General features: G+C 34.1%; 1 protein-coding gene across 13 annotated transcripts in view; it reads left to right on the forward strand.

Annotated features, from left to right (window-relative positions):
* The window catches only part of LOC115448299 (dual 3',5'-cyclic-AMP and -GMP phosphodiesterase 11), a 239,158-nt gene that overhangs the window by 188,411 nt on the left and 32,645 nt on the right, over nucleotides 1–18,102 (forward strand). For all 13 annotated transcript variants that reach the window (XM_037437274.1, XM_037437276.1, XM_037437277.1 and 10 more), the window contains one exon: nucleotides 7,435–7,585. In XM_037437274.1, the coding sequence (XP_037293171.1) occupies nucleotides 7,435–7,585 (151 nt within the window). The remainder of the gene's footprint in view (nucleotides 1–7,434; nucleotides 7,586–18,102) is intronic.

Consider the following 18,102-nt stretch of genomic DNA (forward strand, 5'->3'; position numbering starts at 1 on the left):
ACGATCTGTCTTCGATTACACACATCACACACACTTCGCCGATATAATGCGTCGGTCAACCGGTCGGAAAGATTTGAGGAGCTTCTTTCTCTGATACACATTATTGGTATATAGTACATATTGATTTGTAGCAATAGTTGCAAACACTACAAACATTCACGCTTTTATGACTCAAGTGGTAGGCAGAGGCATAAGTAGTGCACCTATTTTTACCGTCAGCATTCCGTCCCTTGTAATAGAGAGCGAGAAATACAAGGACAATTGATTTCGAGCTAAGAAATTGTTTTAACACTAGATTTTGCAATCATTGGATAAATGGTGTTTTAAAGCATAAAATATAACAGCAATAAAAAAAAATACGCTATAAAATATAGCTGTTTGCATAACGTTAAATAAACTTGTCATCTATATTCAGTCATGTTATGATTCATTAATTAATATTGGCAATAAATAAGTAATATAAACTGATTTAATATATTCTCAAAAAAAAAAAAAGCACTGCGAAAACGATGTTAAATGCGATTAATAATAAAAGTAATTAATAATATTCTTGTTTTTATTTTGTTTAACACGAAACTTTCTACAGCGATCATTAATATTTCGTTCGACACGATATCATGAATGTTTTATTAATCAAACATCCTTAGATTAATTTCTTATAATCAATAAATTATAACTAATATCACGATGTTTATATTGTGATGACACTATAACTATTAGACTTGATTTATTTTTTAAACATCGTGAAATATCCATAGAGGGACGCATAATTTAATATTTTTTATTATTTTCAACACAATGAGAAACGGCTCACTTAGCACCAGTCCTGGATTTGTAAATAGACCGTATAGGCCGCGGCCTATGGGCGACAGCCTCTTAAGGCCGGCAGATTTCAGAGGACGCTCACTCGATTTCATTAATCATTCGTTTATTTAACTTTAGTGCCTTCCATAATACAAACAAATGGAAAATTATTAAGTAAATATTTTAGTAACCTACATACATACATAAACCTATGTACCTACATGGGGCGGCGGAAATAAAGTGGCGTACACACAGCACACTGTTGCTATGTAACATTTTCTCCGCACTTTTACGGTGATGTGCGTGTATTAGCTTATATAATTAATCAGACTTTGATAGAAAAGACTTATTAAAAAAATATATATATTTAATAACAATATTATAAAAGAATGGACAATTGATGACAAAAAATAAAGCCCGGAGTTTCTTATTGTCCTCACCGGTGAGGATCGCGACGCGTTTCTCCCTTATTGCTTATTTAAAAATACATACATACATAATTTTATTTCTTCTTCCCTGCCAGCCCGAGCTGGCTTCTTTGTTTACCAAGTATATTTTTCATTTATTTTATTGTCTTTGTTTATATAAGCTAATCTAATTAAGTAATAATTGAATATTCTCATGTATCTTGACTTATCATAAGTGCAACTATGTTCGCCTACGTGATGAATAAAGCAATTTTTTTTTTTTTTTTTTAACACTGACAGTTTCTGATTCAGTCGTCTGTCTCAAGTAAGATGTAAATGCTAGAAATAACCGTTCGACACCCTAGTTAATCCTAAGGCTATATACTTAGTCTGGCCATAAATACTGTTACACTTAATTATAAAAAAATATTACATTTGAATTTCGAATCTGTCATTTTTATACGATTGTTCATTGTGTTTTCTCATTTTGGCGCCAATACATTGTAAAATATTTTGCGATATTAAAATGGTGTGGGGTGATAAAGAGAAACGAATCGCTGTGATAGCATTACACAAAGTAGGTATGGAGCCAAATGCAATTTTTAAAACTCTCCATACACTTGGTATTAGTAAAATGTTTGTGTACCGGGCTATTAATAGGTACAATGAGACCTCCTCTGTTTGTGACAGAAAAGATCTGGCCGTCCACGTAGTGTTCGTACGAAAAAGGTGGTCAAAGCAGTAAGGGAAAGAATTCGAAGAAATCCTGTCCGAAAGCAAAAGATTTTATCTCGGGAAATGAAGATAGCACCTAGAACCATGTCGCGTATTTTAAAAGATGACTTAGGACTTGCAGCCTATAAGAGACGCACTGGCCATTTCTTAACTGATAATTTAAAGAAGAATAGGGTGGTAAAATCGAAACAACTACTGAAGCGGTACGCAAAGGGAGGTCACAGAAAAATTTTGTTTACGGATGAGAAAATTTTTACAATTGAGCAACATTTTAACAAACAAAATGACCGTATTTATGCTCAAAGCTCTAAGGAAGCTTCCCAATTAGTCGACAGAGTGCAACGTGGACATTATCCGACTTCAGTGATGGTTTGGTGGGGTGTTAGCTATGAAGGAGTGACTGAGCCATATTTTTGTGAAAAAGGTATCAAAACATCGGCACAAGTGTATCAAGATACCATTCTTGAGAAGGTAGTTAAGCCCCTTAACATCACCATGTTCAATAACCAAGTATGGTCCTTCCAGCAAGACTCGGCGCCGGGTCATAAAGCTCGGTCCACGCAGTCTTGGTTGGAATCGAACGTTTCGGACTTCATCAGAGCTGAAGACTGGCCGTCGTCTAGTCCCGATCTTAATCCGCTGGATTATGATTTGTGGTCAGTTTTAGAGAGTACAGCTTGCTCTAAACGCCATGATAATTTGAGTCCCTAAAACAATCTATACGATTGGCAGTGAAGAATTTTCCCATGGAAAGAGTGCGTGCTTCTATTGATAACTGGCCTCATCGTTTAAAGGACTGTATTGCAGCCAATGGAGACCACTTCGAATAAGCTTTTTATATTTTTAATTGTTTTATATTTATGTATTAAACTGACACACTGTAAAAGTAATAAATGTTATTTGCAGTTAACAATTTTCTTTTTTCTTTATTACAATATTTATGGCAAGACTAGGTATATCGTAGTATTTTCGTATTTAAGGTTTATAAATAACAACTAATATAACTACTTTTGGTAGTGTAGATGGTGTTTAAAGTATAAATAAATAAAACATTTTATGTTATACGAAGGAATAAAATTAATAATTGTGATAATGATTTTAATCTCGGGTTTCGTGGAATAGTTTTCATTTAAGAGGGTAGTTCTAAGAATGTTGTGAGGCGTCACAAGAGAACTCGCATGTCAAAGGAATGTAACTTTTATTACTTGCGTATTCTGAAATGTCTAGCTTAAAAATTTTACAATCGAAACATATTTTTCTTTATACCTACGGGTTTGGACCGTTCGAAGAAATAAGACTGTTTGGTTAATATATTATGTTATGGGCTGTAGTTTTATATTTATAATTTTCGTAAAGTTTGCAATTTTTACTGGGAATCGTCTAGAGTTTGATATGAATATCCCTTAATGATAATCAATAGATTAGTCTATGATGTAGCTTGTTTACCCAGAAGTAACCTACTCGTTAGCGGGGCTACTCTTCAATATTGTAATTTTTTTGTTGAAGCAAAGGTTACCAGGGCTTTTCATTGCGTGATATTTAAAAGAAAATGACGCATAAGTTATTAAAAATATTACTTCATTTCTAGAAACATTGATTATATATTATAATGTACAATAAAACTGCATATGTAATTTATGGGCAAATAAAGAAAATTTTCTTCTCTATTGCCAAATCTCACACACCTCCGTGGCGCAATTTACTTAAAATGAGGTACAACGTTTTTTCTTCACGTAATAATATAGAAATGTACCTATGGAATTTAGTATTAGTATTACAATTTGCAAGTTAACAATGCTACACGAATATGGCTCTAATTGCTTATAGATTTGACAAATTTACACTTCGCTCGTGAATAATAAAATGTCTAATAACTGAAGAAGTTACATAAATATTTTAATAAAATATAACGACAAAATCGCCTTACATTTTATCTCGGTACTTGACGTATGGGAACGAAAACGGTTTGTCAAAGAAAAAGTTAAAGCGAAACGAATTTCGCATTTGGGAAATCTTGATATTCGTCCAAAAATGTTACCTATTTCTATTAGAGCAAGTCCCAACAGTTATATATAAGACAACATAAGACTTCGCCGGGCAGCTTTTTAAACATCTGTGACGATATTTTTTTTGTAGGCGCTAAGCATCATATTTCTTATTGTATAAGTCCTGTATTAACATAATTTGCCTTTTCAATCGCGGAACACGTACTCCAAAGCAACTGTAATAATTCACTGGATCTGTAAAAAGCATTCATTCACAAAACAGCTGTGTTCACAAAAAGACCATCTGCTATCACAATCGCAAACTAACCCCGGCATTGACCGAATCGTAAATGAAGAATGACACTTGAAACTTCCTCGGACTGTAAATTGAGTGAAATACTTTCATTGCCGTCCTCTAAGGAGCGGGGGTCAAGGTCGCGGTTGCGGAACGGCGAGGGGTGCGGGGAGCGTCACGCGGAAAACGCGACCAATTGGAAACATCGGATATTTTTAGCAAGAGTTTTCACCGGATGGAGACAGTTTCGATATTCAAATCGTAGTCTATACGGTTATGGCTAAACATTATTGGGATATTAAATATCTAGGTTGACAATTAAACATTATTTTAGCTCGTGTGATAGAGAACATAGTGTGGGATTAGTGGCGTGTGGGAAGGGAGAAGAATGGTGGCGTTCCGCTCCGAGTAAAACGCGATGGGGAGTGACATTCATGATTAATAAGGGCTTTTAGATAGATTAACACAGTACAACCCCTTACTAAGGTAAATATAAAAGGTTTTATAATCATGTTTTTAGGTATTAGGAACTATAACAGACAGTCAACTTGAAAACGAATATGGAAGTCTCACATAGAACTTTGAATTATTTATAGGTAATATCCTAAAAAAAACACTTAATGTCCACGGTTTTTTTTTTACCTTGATAGTATGCATGTGGTGACACATAGATAACACTTTCACACTGTTTCACTCGAAATGTCACCAATGCTTGATTAGTCACACTCGGATCCTGTAGAATATATTATTCACAAAGTTATTCAACTGTAATGAACAGAAACATAGTAACTACATATGTAACGTCCATTTAGACGTCTAGCCTCAGGCATTATTAGAATTCGTGTTTGCTCTTAAAGGGTCAGAAAGATACTTGGATATCCTGGATAACGTATATGTACGTAACATGAAAGGTTTTTGCCAATTTCGACTTATTACTCTATGCATGCGCTCGTGTGTGACTATTTCAAAAGTGAAATCGGATGTACCGTCTAGTATTAATCTTGGTTTCATATTAAGTATCAAAATCTAATAAGACACCACGAATAACCAAAATATGATATCATAATATCAGGTGACCCAAACATGCCGTCCCGGCGTGGTCCTCGGCGTGTCCTAAAAATTTGAATAATAATATAAATCCTCAAGGATCTAGTTTGATGGAGAGGGCTCTTTCATTTTGTGTATATTTTGTGCGACGACCGTATTTCTTCATGTTATTTTCATGTATAATTCACTCATTGCATAGGTATTATACAAGTAGATCGCAAAGTGTAATTGTTGTTCAAAAGAGTGGTGGTTTCCGATTAAGTTCTTAGTAAAAGTTTATTTAAACATGTTTTTACTGGTTAAACCATTACGTTTCGAGCCTCTCCCCTATCTAGGGACGTGTGATAACATGTAAAGGGCGGGCTTGGAGTAGATTTTGTCAATCAATTGGTATGTCTCGGGAACAGTATTTTTTATGGATGAAAGTTTACCATATGTCCTGTACCCCCGACAAAGTATGACAACGTATATTGTTGCACGAGGACCGGTTTAAGTAATAAACGCGTGAAGGCTTATCAAATAGACAATCTAATTTTTATAATATTATTTAGGAAACCTGGTGGGCCCCTTTGCTTCCTATTCTTTGCATTGAAGAGACGCAGGGCGTGGGCATTCCTATTTTACGTAGTAGGGTAGCATGGCAAAAAATATTTGCGTACCCTTAGGTTAAATAGATATTGACAAAAGCATTCAATTATAAGCATGAATTTATAATGTAATAACCCGACCGCAGACATATTTAAGATGTACGAGCAATTCGTTGAAGCGTTTGCTTTCCCCATGTTTATTGTTGAGCGGAAAAGTGTAACATTAAACGCGTTCTAGACGCGATAGCCGCCTTCCAGGGTTTATTAAATGGATTCTTCTTCCTATTTGCCGATTGGAAAATTCCCTGGGCCGGCGACAGCGAGAATTCGATTATGCCTGTCGTATGGCTGTCTTGTTTGTTGTCTCGTTGATAGTACTGAAATGTGCTGCTTTATATTGTTTAATTATGTTATATTTTTGTTGTACTGCATGCGCGGTACGGCAGCGCTCTGAGGTCCTGGGTTCGAACCCCCGGCCGGGAAAAATTTGGATATGGAACGGAACACACTTGGCGAAAAGTGAGTGCCCTAGTTGCTCCTCTGCATACCTCTACGAAGATAAATGCGTGAATGTATTTGTGTTGATCAATACTATCGGGCTTACACTGAGAGTTCGTATTTCGTATCAGAAAAAATAGATTTTTAGTTCTACACCACTAATGACGCGTAGTGTTTTGAATCAAATAAAGGCAGAGAGATGAACTAAAGAATCAAGTAGTGTTTGAGTATCTAATTCTACCGTCGACTAGGCTCGTCGAGGTGAATGAAATCGAGTTCCACTAATTCCCTTGCTATGTATCTACTATGAAACTATGTCAATTAGGGACGCTCCGCGTTATGCTGCACCGAACCACCGGCGCGTACAGAATGAATATGATACAAATTGGTACGTTTCGATTCTACTCTAGTTAATGCTGCTTAAAACTTGACTAATAGTCACACACCGAAAAGAGATAAACATAATAATACCAATTAAAACTGCTTAAACTTTCCTATTTTAAATTTTAAAACAAATGAGTGTTATGGTCATGAGTTTAAAGATGATAAAAATTGCGAAATTGCCGTCTGGAATATAAAATTATCATATTAATACACCATTGTTACTTGTTTGTGTGCCGTTTCCTCAATGGGTTTTCCTTGAGTGTCGCAGAACTCAGTGTGGATGAGGAAGGAAGAGCTTATCTCCGAGTTGGACTATACAATGACTTATCAATCTGTCACCGGTGATGACTTATGATTCCGAGAAAATATTTAATGGAATCCTTGTTTAGAGATGTTAAAGGGACACTTAAAAATTGTAAATTTGGTAAACTGTATTAATTCCATTGTTTTTATTTTATTCTTTATGAGAAATGGCGTTTGCTTGCGGCTTAGTTTGAATTATTCCGTCTGGGATATAGTATAACATTCAGGAATATTGTAGTCAAATCGCCTCTACTTGTAAAAGAATTATCAGAATCGGATCAGCATTCCTATTCCTCTTAATTTCAAAAAACAACCTTACCAATTTCATAATATCTGTATAGGTACATTCCGAATCCTTATTCATGTTATAATACTTCTCCCTTTCGCAGATGTCTGGTGTCGAAGCTATTCGACGTATGTTCGAAATCAACTCCTGAGCAGATGGAGCAGCTCGAGGAGATCAGGATACCGTGGGGCAGCGGCATCGTCGGCTACGTCGCCGAGAGCGGCGAGCCCGTCAACATTCCTGACGCGTACAAGGTGAGCTTATAAACAATGGCATAAGTCGACATCGAATTTTCATAATTAACAATACCATAATATTATGTCATACGATAATAATAATATAAATACGCAATTCATGACTAAGGTCGTATTGATAGGGAAAATGTGTACTTATAGCACCTTATATATCTTTATATGTACATACCTCACGCGCCTTTTAAATAATATGTCTGTGCGATTTTATCGCTTTATTTATGTATTTCTTGTAAAGGCATTACCCAATAGCTCATTTGTTTCAAAATATACTTAATTACTGAAAGATATGAAACTTTATTTTGAGTAAATTAGTGTTTGTTACATTAATATAAAATAATTTGTAAATAAAGAGACTCAATTAATATTTAATTCAATTAAAAAAAACGTAATTTAAACATATTTTGATAATACAAAAAACACTAGAATACGTATGCTAAATAAGTCTACCGAAATAACGTCTAGACGTGACCCAACTAAAAGCTTTTTGGCCATTTTCATTATAACCGCTGTGTCTGATACAAAAGGAGAACGGTAAATGGCTTACGTCCCACTCTATTCAAATACTCTGTATTGTATACCGGTCTTAAAAAGACTCGGAAGCTTAGTAACTGCTGCCATATGACCTGGTTTATCAAATCGCGGATGTGAATATACCTTATTTAATCTTCATGGTGTCTTGGTAACTACGATTACTTGAAGGTGTCAGTTGGGTAATGCTTTTTGATAAGCCGAGTCAGATTAATACTCTCAGAGACTTGCTGAGATTCAGGGCTTCACCGGTCGGTGTTATAATAGGCATCCGGATATCCTGTATTACGGGAGTCGCAGCGGTGGGTCTGAGTCTGAAAATCTGAATGATTCTGTGGGTAATGCAGAAAGTCCCTATCCGATATTTATCAATTATCCCGAAAGCTTACAGTTAAAATACACCAAGACGCTTGAGTGAAGAAAACAAACAGACAAAATAAAATAAAACATAATAATAAAAATTATCAATAAAAAACACAATTCAAATTATAATATAAGCAAGAGTTGGTGATTGTATGATTGTTAGGAAAAGGTCAGAAACCGCTATAAAGATTGGAATTTTATGGGAATTTTGTTGCGGAAAAATATCAGGCAGGCGAAGTTGCGATGCAAACTTATGCTTAAATAAATTAATCACCACACTAATCGTTAGCGCAGGAATTACGCTATAATTTATGGTATACGACGACAGGTATGCACTTAAAATTAATGACTTGGCTACTAATATTTGTAATAGGAAAGTTCATAAGCAGGTTGGGTTAGGTAAGGAACTGTGAAAACAAATATGGATATAAATACGTCACAACCAAATGTTACCAATAATTTGTTCAGCGCTAGGATATTTAACCAATTTGATTTAGAGGGTTTTATGATAATGTTTTCATTTAATTTCATGTGTGGGTCTTCCCGAGATGAGGAGGCATGAACGGGCGAACGTAGGGAAGCATTTCCTGGCACTAGGTCGGAGCAATGCGAAACACTAACAATAATAATTTACTTCAGAGCAGCTTCTTGGTATATTTTAGAAAAACGCATTTAAGTTTTGTGTTCGTACTTATGTTTTTGTTAGGGTTCAGAAAGGTAAATATTTATGTACTGAGTCATCAATTTCTGTGTTAAAACTGAGACTAACATCTTTTGTCCTAAATAGTTATCCCTTAATAATTTATCTTCGTTGTTAATCTGGTTTCCGAAATTTTAGCGACTCGTAGGATTTAGACTAGATTTATAGAATGTTAAGAACGGCTTGACAAGAAATAGTTAGACGGATTAGCGTGCTTAAAATTCCATTTTCAAATTGCTTTCTATATAAATAATACGAGACAGTTGATAACGTCATATTATGGCCTAGACGTTTGTTTAAACGTGAAGCTTCAAAGTACAATAGTGTTCAATATTATCCTGTTCACAATAGGATAATACATTCAAAATTAGATTCCAAATTTTTACATGAGCAACAACAATATTGTTCAATAATATTATCCGTATGAAGCCTTTTGTATTAAATACCTACCATTTGATCTTTGTATTTGTACGCACGTGTAGAGCTCGAAAATAGAATTTCATTACTTGTACAATTTTGCCGTATCAACGAATAGCGTTACTTTGGTTATTTGGTGTTCCTTTATTGCTTTTCAACTTTTATTGTGTTCGCTATGTAATAATATAACGTGGGCTTTTGTAAAACGCTTCAGATTCTATTACGCGTTGGACAGTCTTATTTTGTACCTAAATATCATATAGATCTATAAAGAGATATAAGAATCCTTCATTTCGAACTTTGCTATTTATAGAAACTTCATTGGATTTTTGGATCAGCAAGGAATAACAATATGAAGAGACAATCGAGATATCATTTTGTTGTAATATAATACACAAAAGACTATAAATTTAACGACGTAGTCCGAGATTTGCTTGACGGCAATCGAAAGGCATCCGGATAAATTTTAATGGTCGTAGGTCGCTTTTAGGTCAGGCGAGATCGTGAGCTGAATATCTTAGTCTATTATGTCAGAACGTCGAATAAAAAGACAGTTTTAAAAGTGAGTAATAAAACATAACAATACCTCTCGGATACGCGACCTTCTGACTATGTAAATATACGGCTGGCGAGAGCAAAAAACGAAACTGCAATGCTTACGACTGGTCATTAAACAATGACAGAACCAGGGGTTTATACAGTTCCCCCGTCTTTTATACAAACAGTTTGCGATGAACGCAGGCCCGGGGAAAAAGTTGGGCCGTGTAAACTTTACTACGTGCTGCATTGATGTTCAGTGTTTTGTACAGTCAGTGAAGTCAGTTCAGCTGTATTGTAATTTGTTCGTATATATTACTTTTTAGTGAGTGTTTATTTGTTGATCAAGTTTAATAATTTTAATTGATGTGCTAACATAATATGATCTGAGTTTCTTTTGAACTCCTAACAGTAAAAGTGGAGTGCTAAAGTTTAAGATGTGAAGTGTCTGTCTGTGGCTCCCTTAAGAATGGACCGAATTTTTGCACTTTTTTTTTGTTTGTAAGCTGATATGATCGACATGGTTCTCAGATATAATTTAGATAGATCTATTCAGGTGTATGGAGGTCGATATCTCTTTGCCTACTTTCATAGGTCCGATTGATTTGACATTTATTGCATTATGATTTTGGTGGTATTTCTAAGATATGCAAACCAACCAAAGCTCATGCTGTAGTATTGTGTAGTATGCTAGATATCCAACTCCTCAGCAAATTACAGGAGATGTTGCGTTTGGTTAATGAGAACAAACTTCTCGTTTGCGAAACCGAAAAATGCATCAGTTTCCGCTCAATGCTTCCGCTCTTCAATATTTCACTAAAATTCATATTAACCGTCATTTCGCCAATTTTCTTACAAGAGTTCAACGTTATAATAATGGTAAAATATATTTTCCCATCTGGCGAATATTTTATGAAGCTTATTGCTTTGCGACGGTATAAAACTAGAGTACAAGTGGCTATTTAATTCGGTCCACGTATTCTTTAGGGTAAGGTCTAAATGGTGTTTCAAATTTTACGGTCGCTGTTATCGCAAAAATTCTAAACGTGCTCTCATCACTGGCCTATTTCATATGCTTGCATATTGAGTCTTGGTTGTATAAGAAGCATGTTTTAAACATCGATTTTAGTAAATAATGAATTATTAAGAAAACAATATTATTTATAAAAAAATCTAATTCGAATTGCTTCTACATATTCATCATTAAATCGATTAAGCATCCAGTACTATTTAAAAAAATAAAAATTTGTGGTATATTAAAATACAAAATTAAATAGGATATATTTGCACTTCTTTATTGATTATCGATTTATCGATTTTTAGTTTTTCAGTCTTTTATCTTTCGCTCCATCTTCGTGTAACTTTATTACCTTGGGGAACCTTACATTATCATTCGCCAAGCTAAGAACGTCCTACATCAGTTGTCAGTCATGTAGATAAAAAAGGTAGATCCATGAACGCACATCGTTTAGTACTCACCAGGTACTTACCCCTTTTAAGATGGGTTGATTTCGAGGTACGCGAAAGAGTAGGAAATAATGTCGATATAGAAGTCAAGAGGTTTTCAGATGCCATTATACTTTCACGTTTGACCGACTTCTTATATTCACGAATGGAGGATGTTTTTTTTTAAAGGGGATTAATTATTCGAATAATACATAGTTATTACTATATTTAAATATTCTACTGTATTTAAATATCTTTGCATTGTTTCGTTTTTTTATACAAATACTTTGGTTATCCAATAGTATTTTCAACTTCATCGGATGCGCACGTGTAAACATAAACAATAAAAAATAGTGTGTAATTAGTTGGTAATTGTCTCTTACGTACAACTATTCGTATTATTTACTTCAAGGCCACAGCATGATTAAGTAATGCATTAAGTCATCTTGCATTTGAATTACGTAAAAACCTTACCATTGTTGAACTGCGCATTTTAATCACCATGATTACAACAAAAAAAAACGTGTTGTGTTTCTCACGTTCAACAGTAGAATACATATATCTAACAGACAGACTATAAGTTTTAATTATTTTATTAATTGCTCATTAAGCATGTTCACTCATTATCGTTGAATGTTGTTTTTCTCCTTTAGTTGTAATATATTTTAAATTACCATTACATTTTCACGTCTAGTTAATTGTAAGTTTTATAGTAGTTTTATAGTCGGTTGCTTATAGATATGGGCTATATGAAGAATATTAACTTATATTGTTTTTTATGCGAAGTATGTATATTGTAGCCTTTGATATGTTACGTTAATAGTAATCATGATTTATGAAATTCTTTCACCTAGTAGCGTTAAGTAGCATGCTTACCTAGTTATTGGTACTCCAGTGCCTGATCGATTTGACACTCGAAGTATTTTGCGGTACATCAATACATCCGTTTCTTGTATAAATTTTCTTACATAGGTAAATTATAAAATCGTAAAAGCATGCAATAAATATAGTCAATCGGATTAACAAGTTGAAGTGGCAGTAGGCAGGGTGACATATTACTCGAATGGGAAGGGTGTCCAACTATTAGTATCTTGGTAAGAAGTTCTAGCTAAATAAATCTGATAAATCTGGGTGTAGTGTGTGTGTGTGTGTGTGTATCTCGTTTTAGGAACAAACTCTTATTTTTGTGTAATTCAACGATTAGATTAACCAAGATTAACCCACAAATTGGACAGTTTGCTGGTTTGTTCGTTGGAGTTAATCTTCGTAACTACTAAATTGAATCCAAAGAAAACTTTATTAAAAAATGTACAACCTAAGTAACTTAATGTATTATTTAAACTTATACCGGAGCTGCTAGCGAAACCTAATTTACCATTTAAAACTTCTCAAAATATGAGCAAAAATATGTTTCAATCGAGCTCAGACGAATTACTTGAGTGCACGGTCCTAAACTTTCGTCGTAGATCAATTTCAAGCTTCTACCTGTCACAACTTCGCCCTTTGCCCCTTCGGTAATTGTTTGCGATGTTTTCTGTGTTGCGCCGAGTTTGAATTTAATTGAAGTTTTACGAGTTTCCAAATATGCAAACCACGGGATGCGGTGGTTACGGGTGATGGAATTTGAGTTTCTGGTGCCCTGATGTTTGTATTGTAGCCCTTATAGTACCTAAGGATGTTTAATTATAAATTGTGATTTCGTTTTTATTTGTTTTTAGATGTTTTGGCTTGGACTTTTTTTATGAAGTTTTATAATTTGTATGGTGTTTGGTAACTGTGAATGTTATGCCCTCGTCTTAAAGATTTTTCGTTATAAAATGAGATTTCGATCGTAATAATTATGAGCTCTAATTGTATAGTTTTTTTTATTACCTATAAAATATTATATCTTGTATTCATTAAGCCCGAACATGATCCCATGTTGCGTGCTTTTGAATTTTCCTTAAATAAATGTAGGTAGGTATAAAAGTCAAGAATATTTTGCTGTATACGCTTTGCTGAAATTATTTTGCTAAGATGTCGTAGGGGCCATCGGCATACTACATAACGGATATAAAATACAATTACGAACAAGTCAGGTATATTTTTCGAATAAAAAATATTTGTCTGTCTGGGAATCGACCGCCTAACCTCACTGCGCACAGACCCGACGCATTGCCACTAAACTGATGATGTGCTTGTAAGAATACAAATAATATGAGCGTTGGTTTAACCGCAGAAAACCGCCGTGAACCAGTATGTCGCAGTTGTTCCACACAGTTGTGAGATTACTAGAGATTAATTTTATTACCTCCTTACTCGTAAAGCTACATTGAAAGTCATGATATTTTTTATAATCGTGTAGTTTAATTAATTCATGTTTATAATGCTATTTGGTATGCCATGAAACAAGTGTAAATGTTTCTCAAAGAGTGTGATAATTGTGTGGTAGCAAAATTATATATAACTTACAAGCGATGAAAGAATCTTTGAGAAGAAAAATTATATTTATTATAATGTATAGTAAAAATTCTCGTAAATTACTAAAACAAGGAATCGTCAAGATTTTATAGAAATACTACGCACGTATTTGATAATATGATATATAGTTGCGTCTCGTAGTTGTAAAATTTATGTAAATAAAAATAAATGATGGTTTAAAAGCTCGGTGATTGAAATATTATTTGTATCTTGTTACAGATTTTTTTGTTTGGAAATGTCATTCGGAGTCGTTTAATTTTATTATAATTTGTGAGTGAAATTAGTACGAGTACTTACTAGAACACAAAGGTACATTCTGCAAAACTAGTGCTGTCTCTTTAGCTCTAACTCTGAAGCGTTTAATTTACACGTAGCGCTAATGAGCTTAAATTAGTACAATTGTTCTCTCTTGCTATATCATTCGCATTATCTAACTAATCTCTCTCAAGTAATGTTCCTAATTAGTCCAGATTCGGTGGCTCGATGAGTAGCATATTAAAACATAAATCCCTGGCTTACTTGCGGTACCTGTATATCATTTTCATGAGTTTAAATTATTAGTTCAAAATAAAAAAATCGAACAGCTTAAGTATTTCAGGGATATATATTATAAGCAACCATCTATATCTGATATAGGTATATTTTTGAATTGGTTCAGTACTTTGAATGCTTTATAAATTCACAAACGGTATTTTTATCTCTTTTATTAACTATTTGCACCTTTTACCACGTTTTGATGTTATCGAATATGTTTCAGCGATAATAAAGTACGTTACAGAAAACTTTTTAATACGAAACGAGCAATAAAACACATTTGGCATGTTGCATTCGAAGTTGTGTTTCGATATATTCCCGATCTCCAGATTTATCGGCCAGCATTCGTGAATCGCTTTAGTGGTCGAAAAATTATTATCCCTTTGTATACTTTATCATTTATATATTATAAATCTTGTATAAAAAAAGCAGTATAAGACGTCGGTGTATTGTAGTTTTGCGTGAAAATGTACGTGGAAAAATTAGTAACATTTTTTTGTTATATTAAAATCTTGGAATGGTTACAAATGGTATTCGATTTCTATTGAACATAAGTCAGCTACGCTCGATACTAATTTGTAAATTCATTCTAATTATTTAGGATCAAAATGACTTCAATTCACGAATAACGTTAAACCTAATGTCATTTCGATACTTGATTAACAGATTTAATAAGCCTTTGGGACAATGAAATAACTGCTAAAGATATTTATATTTAACATAGTAAGTTAATGAAAAATTTAATATTATGTTGTAAGTTCATATAGCAGATTAAGAGATTTTTTTTAACTAGACGCTAATGAGTAATGAATTCGCAGTTTCCAAGTATAGAAAAATAGTTTCTTTATCTATGAATTTACATTAGACTCCGTAAGATTTATTGTTGCGAATGTTTTGTGCGAAATGCCTTGAATCGGAAAGCGGTTCGATGTTTCATCCGGCCGGCCAGTCGTGAGTCAGCAATCAGTTTCCAACCGTGAGGTTTGTAGGCGCCGATTTTACGCGGCTCCAAAAGATCAGAAAGTTCTTATTAATCGAATGCGTCAGATAATTTCCGAGAATCATCGAATGGCTTAGCTTTGGCGCCGATTATTCCACTAATCATTTCATTTCAGCTCATGACAAAAATATTCGATATTATATACACTTTATTATTGCGTCTAAAGTTGTTTGATTTATCTCTTTTAGTTGGTCTATTATGTGCTGTCAATATTGCTAGGAAATAATCTCCAAAATTGTGGTTAGGGCGTGGTATGTACTACATCGGATTGTAGTGTATAGACATGTAAGATAAAATTTCTTTATACGAATAATAGCCAGTGACATTTACCTTTAGTCATAACAAAAGGTCAAAAACTGTATCTTGCGATGTTTAGTTTTGTGACGCCAACCCATCAAAATATCAAGCCTTATGTTATTTATTTGGAGATACACATTTAGTTAACCTTTATACTATTCTATAATCATTCCATTCGTATATACCTACGTGTTTATTGTTATGTGTTGAAGATCACTTGTATTTTGCAAGAAACATTTTTTTTTAATATATTATATATTTTACTTTTTGTATTAAAACCAAACGACATGCTACATGAATACTAAGTAGGAACATTTATATGTAACAGTAGCCGCGTTTATCAGCGAACCAATTAAAGTTTTAAGATAAGTATGGCACGATGGTAAATTATTTGTTTATTCTTTGCTTTATAAGGACGTTACTCATAGTTCAGTAATCGGGTCGCAAATCTCCGAGCTCGGTGCGGAGCTGAGATTTGTCTGTACGAGTGCACATAAATTATTCTCTGGAACACGACCCGTTGGTGGATAAATGGTGCGCTTAAAAATGCTATCCCTCTTCACTCACTTCATGAATTTGCTGATGTGGACTAGATTTATCACACGGTGTTGGCCATGGGGCTTCGCACTTATGTGATTTGTCGAGCGGACTCAAGCGACAATGTTTATGTACTGTTTGCTATACAAGTTGAGTTTATTCGTGAATTGTATAATGTAAAAATCAAAAAAAAATATGCATGATGGCGAATAATATAAAGTTTTTAAATAAATCATATCCACATAATTCTTTTCCACGATCAGAGGCATGTCCGTAGATGCCCACGTATATTCTACCATGGTACGACATTTATATTCTGTATTTATGTGGTATAATTAAAATATTTACCGATGTGATATTTAATTATAGAGACAGCGCTTCCGTTGATCACTAACGTAATCATAGAACAGACGTAACATGTTTATCGTCGGCTCACTGTATTGACATTGATGTTGCAATAACAAAAATATAAAATTATTTATAAAAATAATTTGACACGTGTATTACATGCTGTAAATCATATTCCAAATTGATTTATGCATTAGGCAAATGATTTAACCTTTTGTTTGGTAAACTTTGGCACGTTTAAATTAATTAAAAATGCTAACTTTTTCCATTTCTTTCGTAGGCAATATAAAAATCAGATATTATAACATAGTTTCAATAATGTATGTGCCGTCGTTGACTCAAATGCAATAGCTTGTTCACACGCCATTTCATACATTTATCCTCTACAGTACAACACTTAACAAATCATGGTTAAGATAAAAATGCCACGTGTAACGGATCTTCTTGAATGATTGATACTATTTTCTTGAGAATGACAGTGTGTGTGAGCGTTTGTGTGTGGTAAATCCTAACACAATCGAATTGTACATCTTACACTAAACAGGCCTCACAGCAATGAATATTCTAGTAGAGTCGTGTGTTCTGTAGGTAGTACCCTATTTAAAATGTGAACGTGATTCATCCATTTTACGGGATCGAATTCCCTATTCTCTTATAGTTATTTTTAATTTCTTAGCTATTTACACTTTTTATTTCTTTATAATTTGAACAACCAGTTGTTGTTACAAAACTAGCTCCAATAATATATAACAATAATATACTGTATACTTATGTAAATGCATGTCATTTTAAATAGTCACAGCATGCATCGAAAAAAAAAAACACCAGTATTAATATTAACTATACATAAACCATCCACATGTATTTTCACGGCATAAAAGTAGCAACATAAAATTTTAATTACATTAAATAAAAAGAGAAAAAGTATTTTTATACGATATAATTAATGACTCCGATCGGTTTCAAGTTCATGGGCATTTGTGTTTGAAAGGAATCCGCTGATATGCCATGACTTTATGTTGCTGATGGTATCGTCTCAACGGCTACGGCGTCACATCCTGGCTCGCCTCCAAAACCGTGACCTTGCCAAGATCAGCATCGTGCGTGATCACGTACCCACGGTTTATGAAAACAATTTGCATACAAATACCCCTGGAAGATGGCGCAAAACAGATAGTGCACAACAAGAGACCTACCGCCACAGCGATATGGTTAAGCCCATTCGCAACTCTATGCATATGTAATAACAAGCAGAATTGTCTGTCGTTGCGGCGGCGGGCTCCATTCATACATGTTTTGTTTGAATCGGGCAGGACGTTCGCCGTTGACATATGCTTCGTCTACTAACTT

This window comes from Manduca sexta, chromosome 10, assembly GCF_014839805.1.
Source record: "Manduca sexta isolate Smith_Timp_Sample1 chromosome 10, JHU_Msex_v1.0, whole genome shotgun sequence".
NCBI classification, from domain to species: domain Eukaryota; kingdom Metazoa; phylum Arthropoda; class Insecta; order Lepidoptera; family Sphingidae; genus Manduca; species Manduca sexta.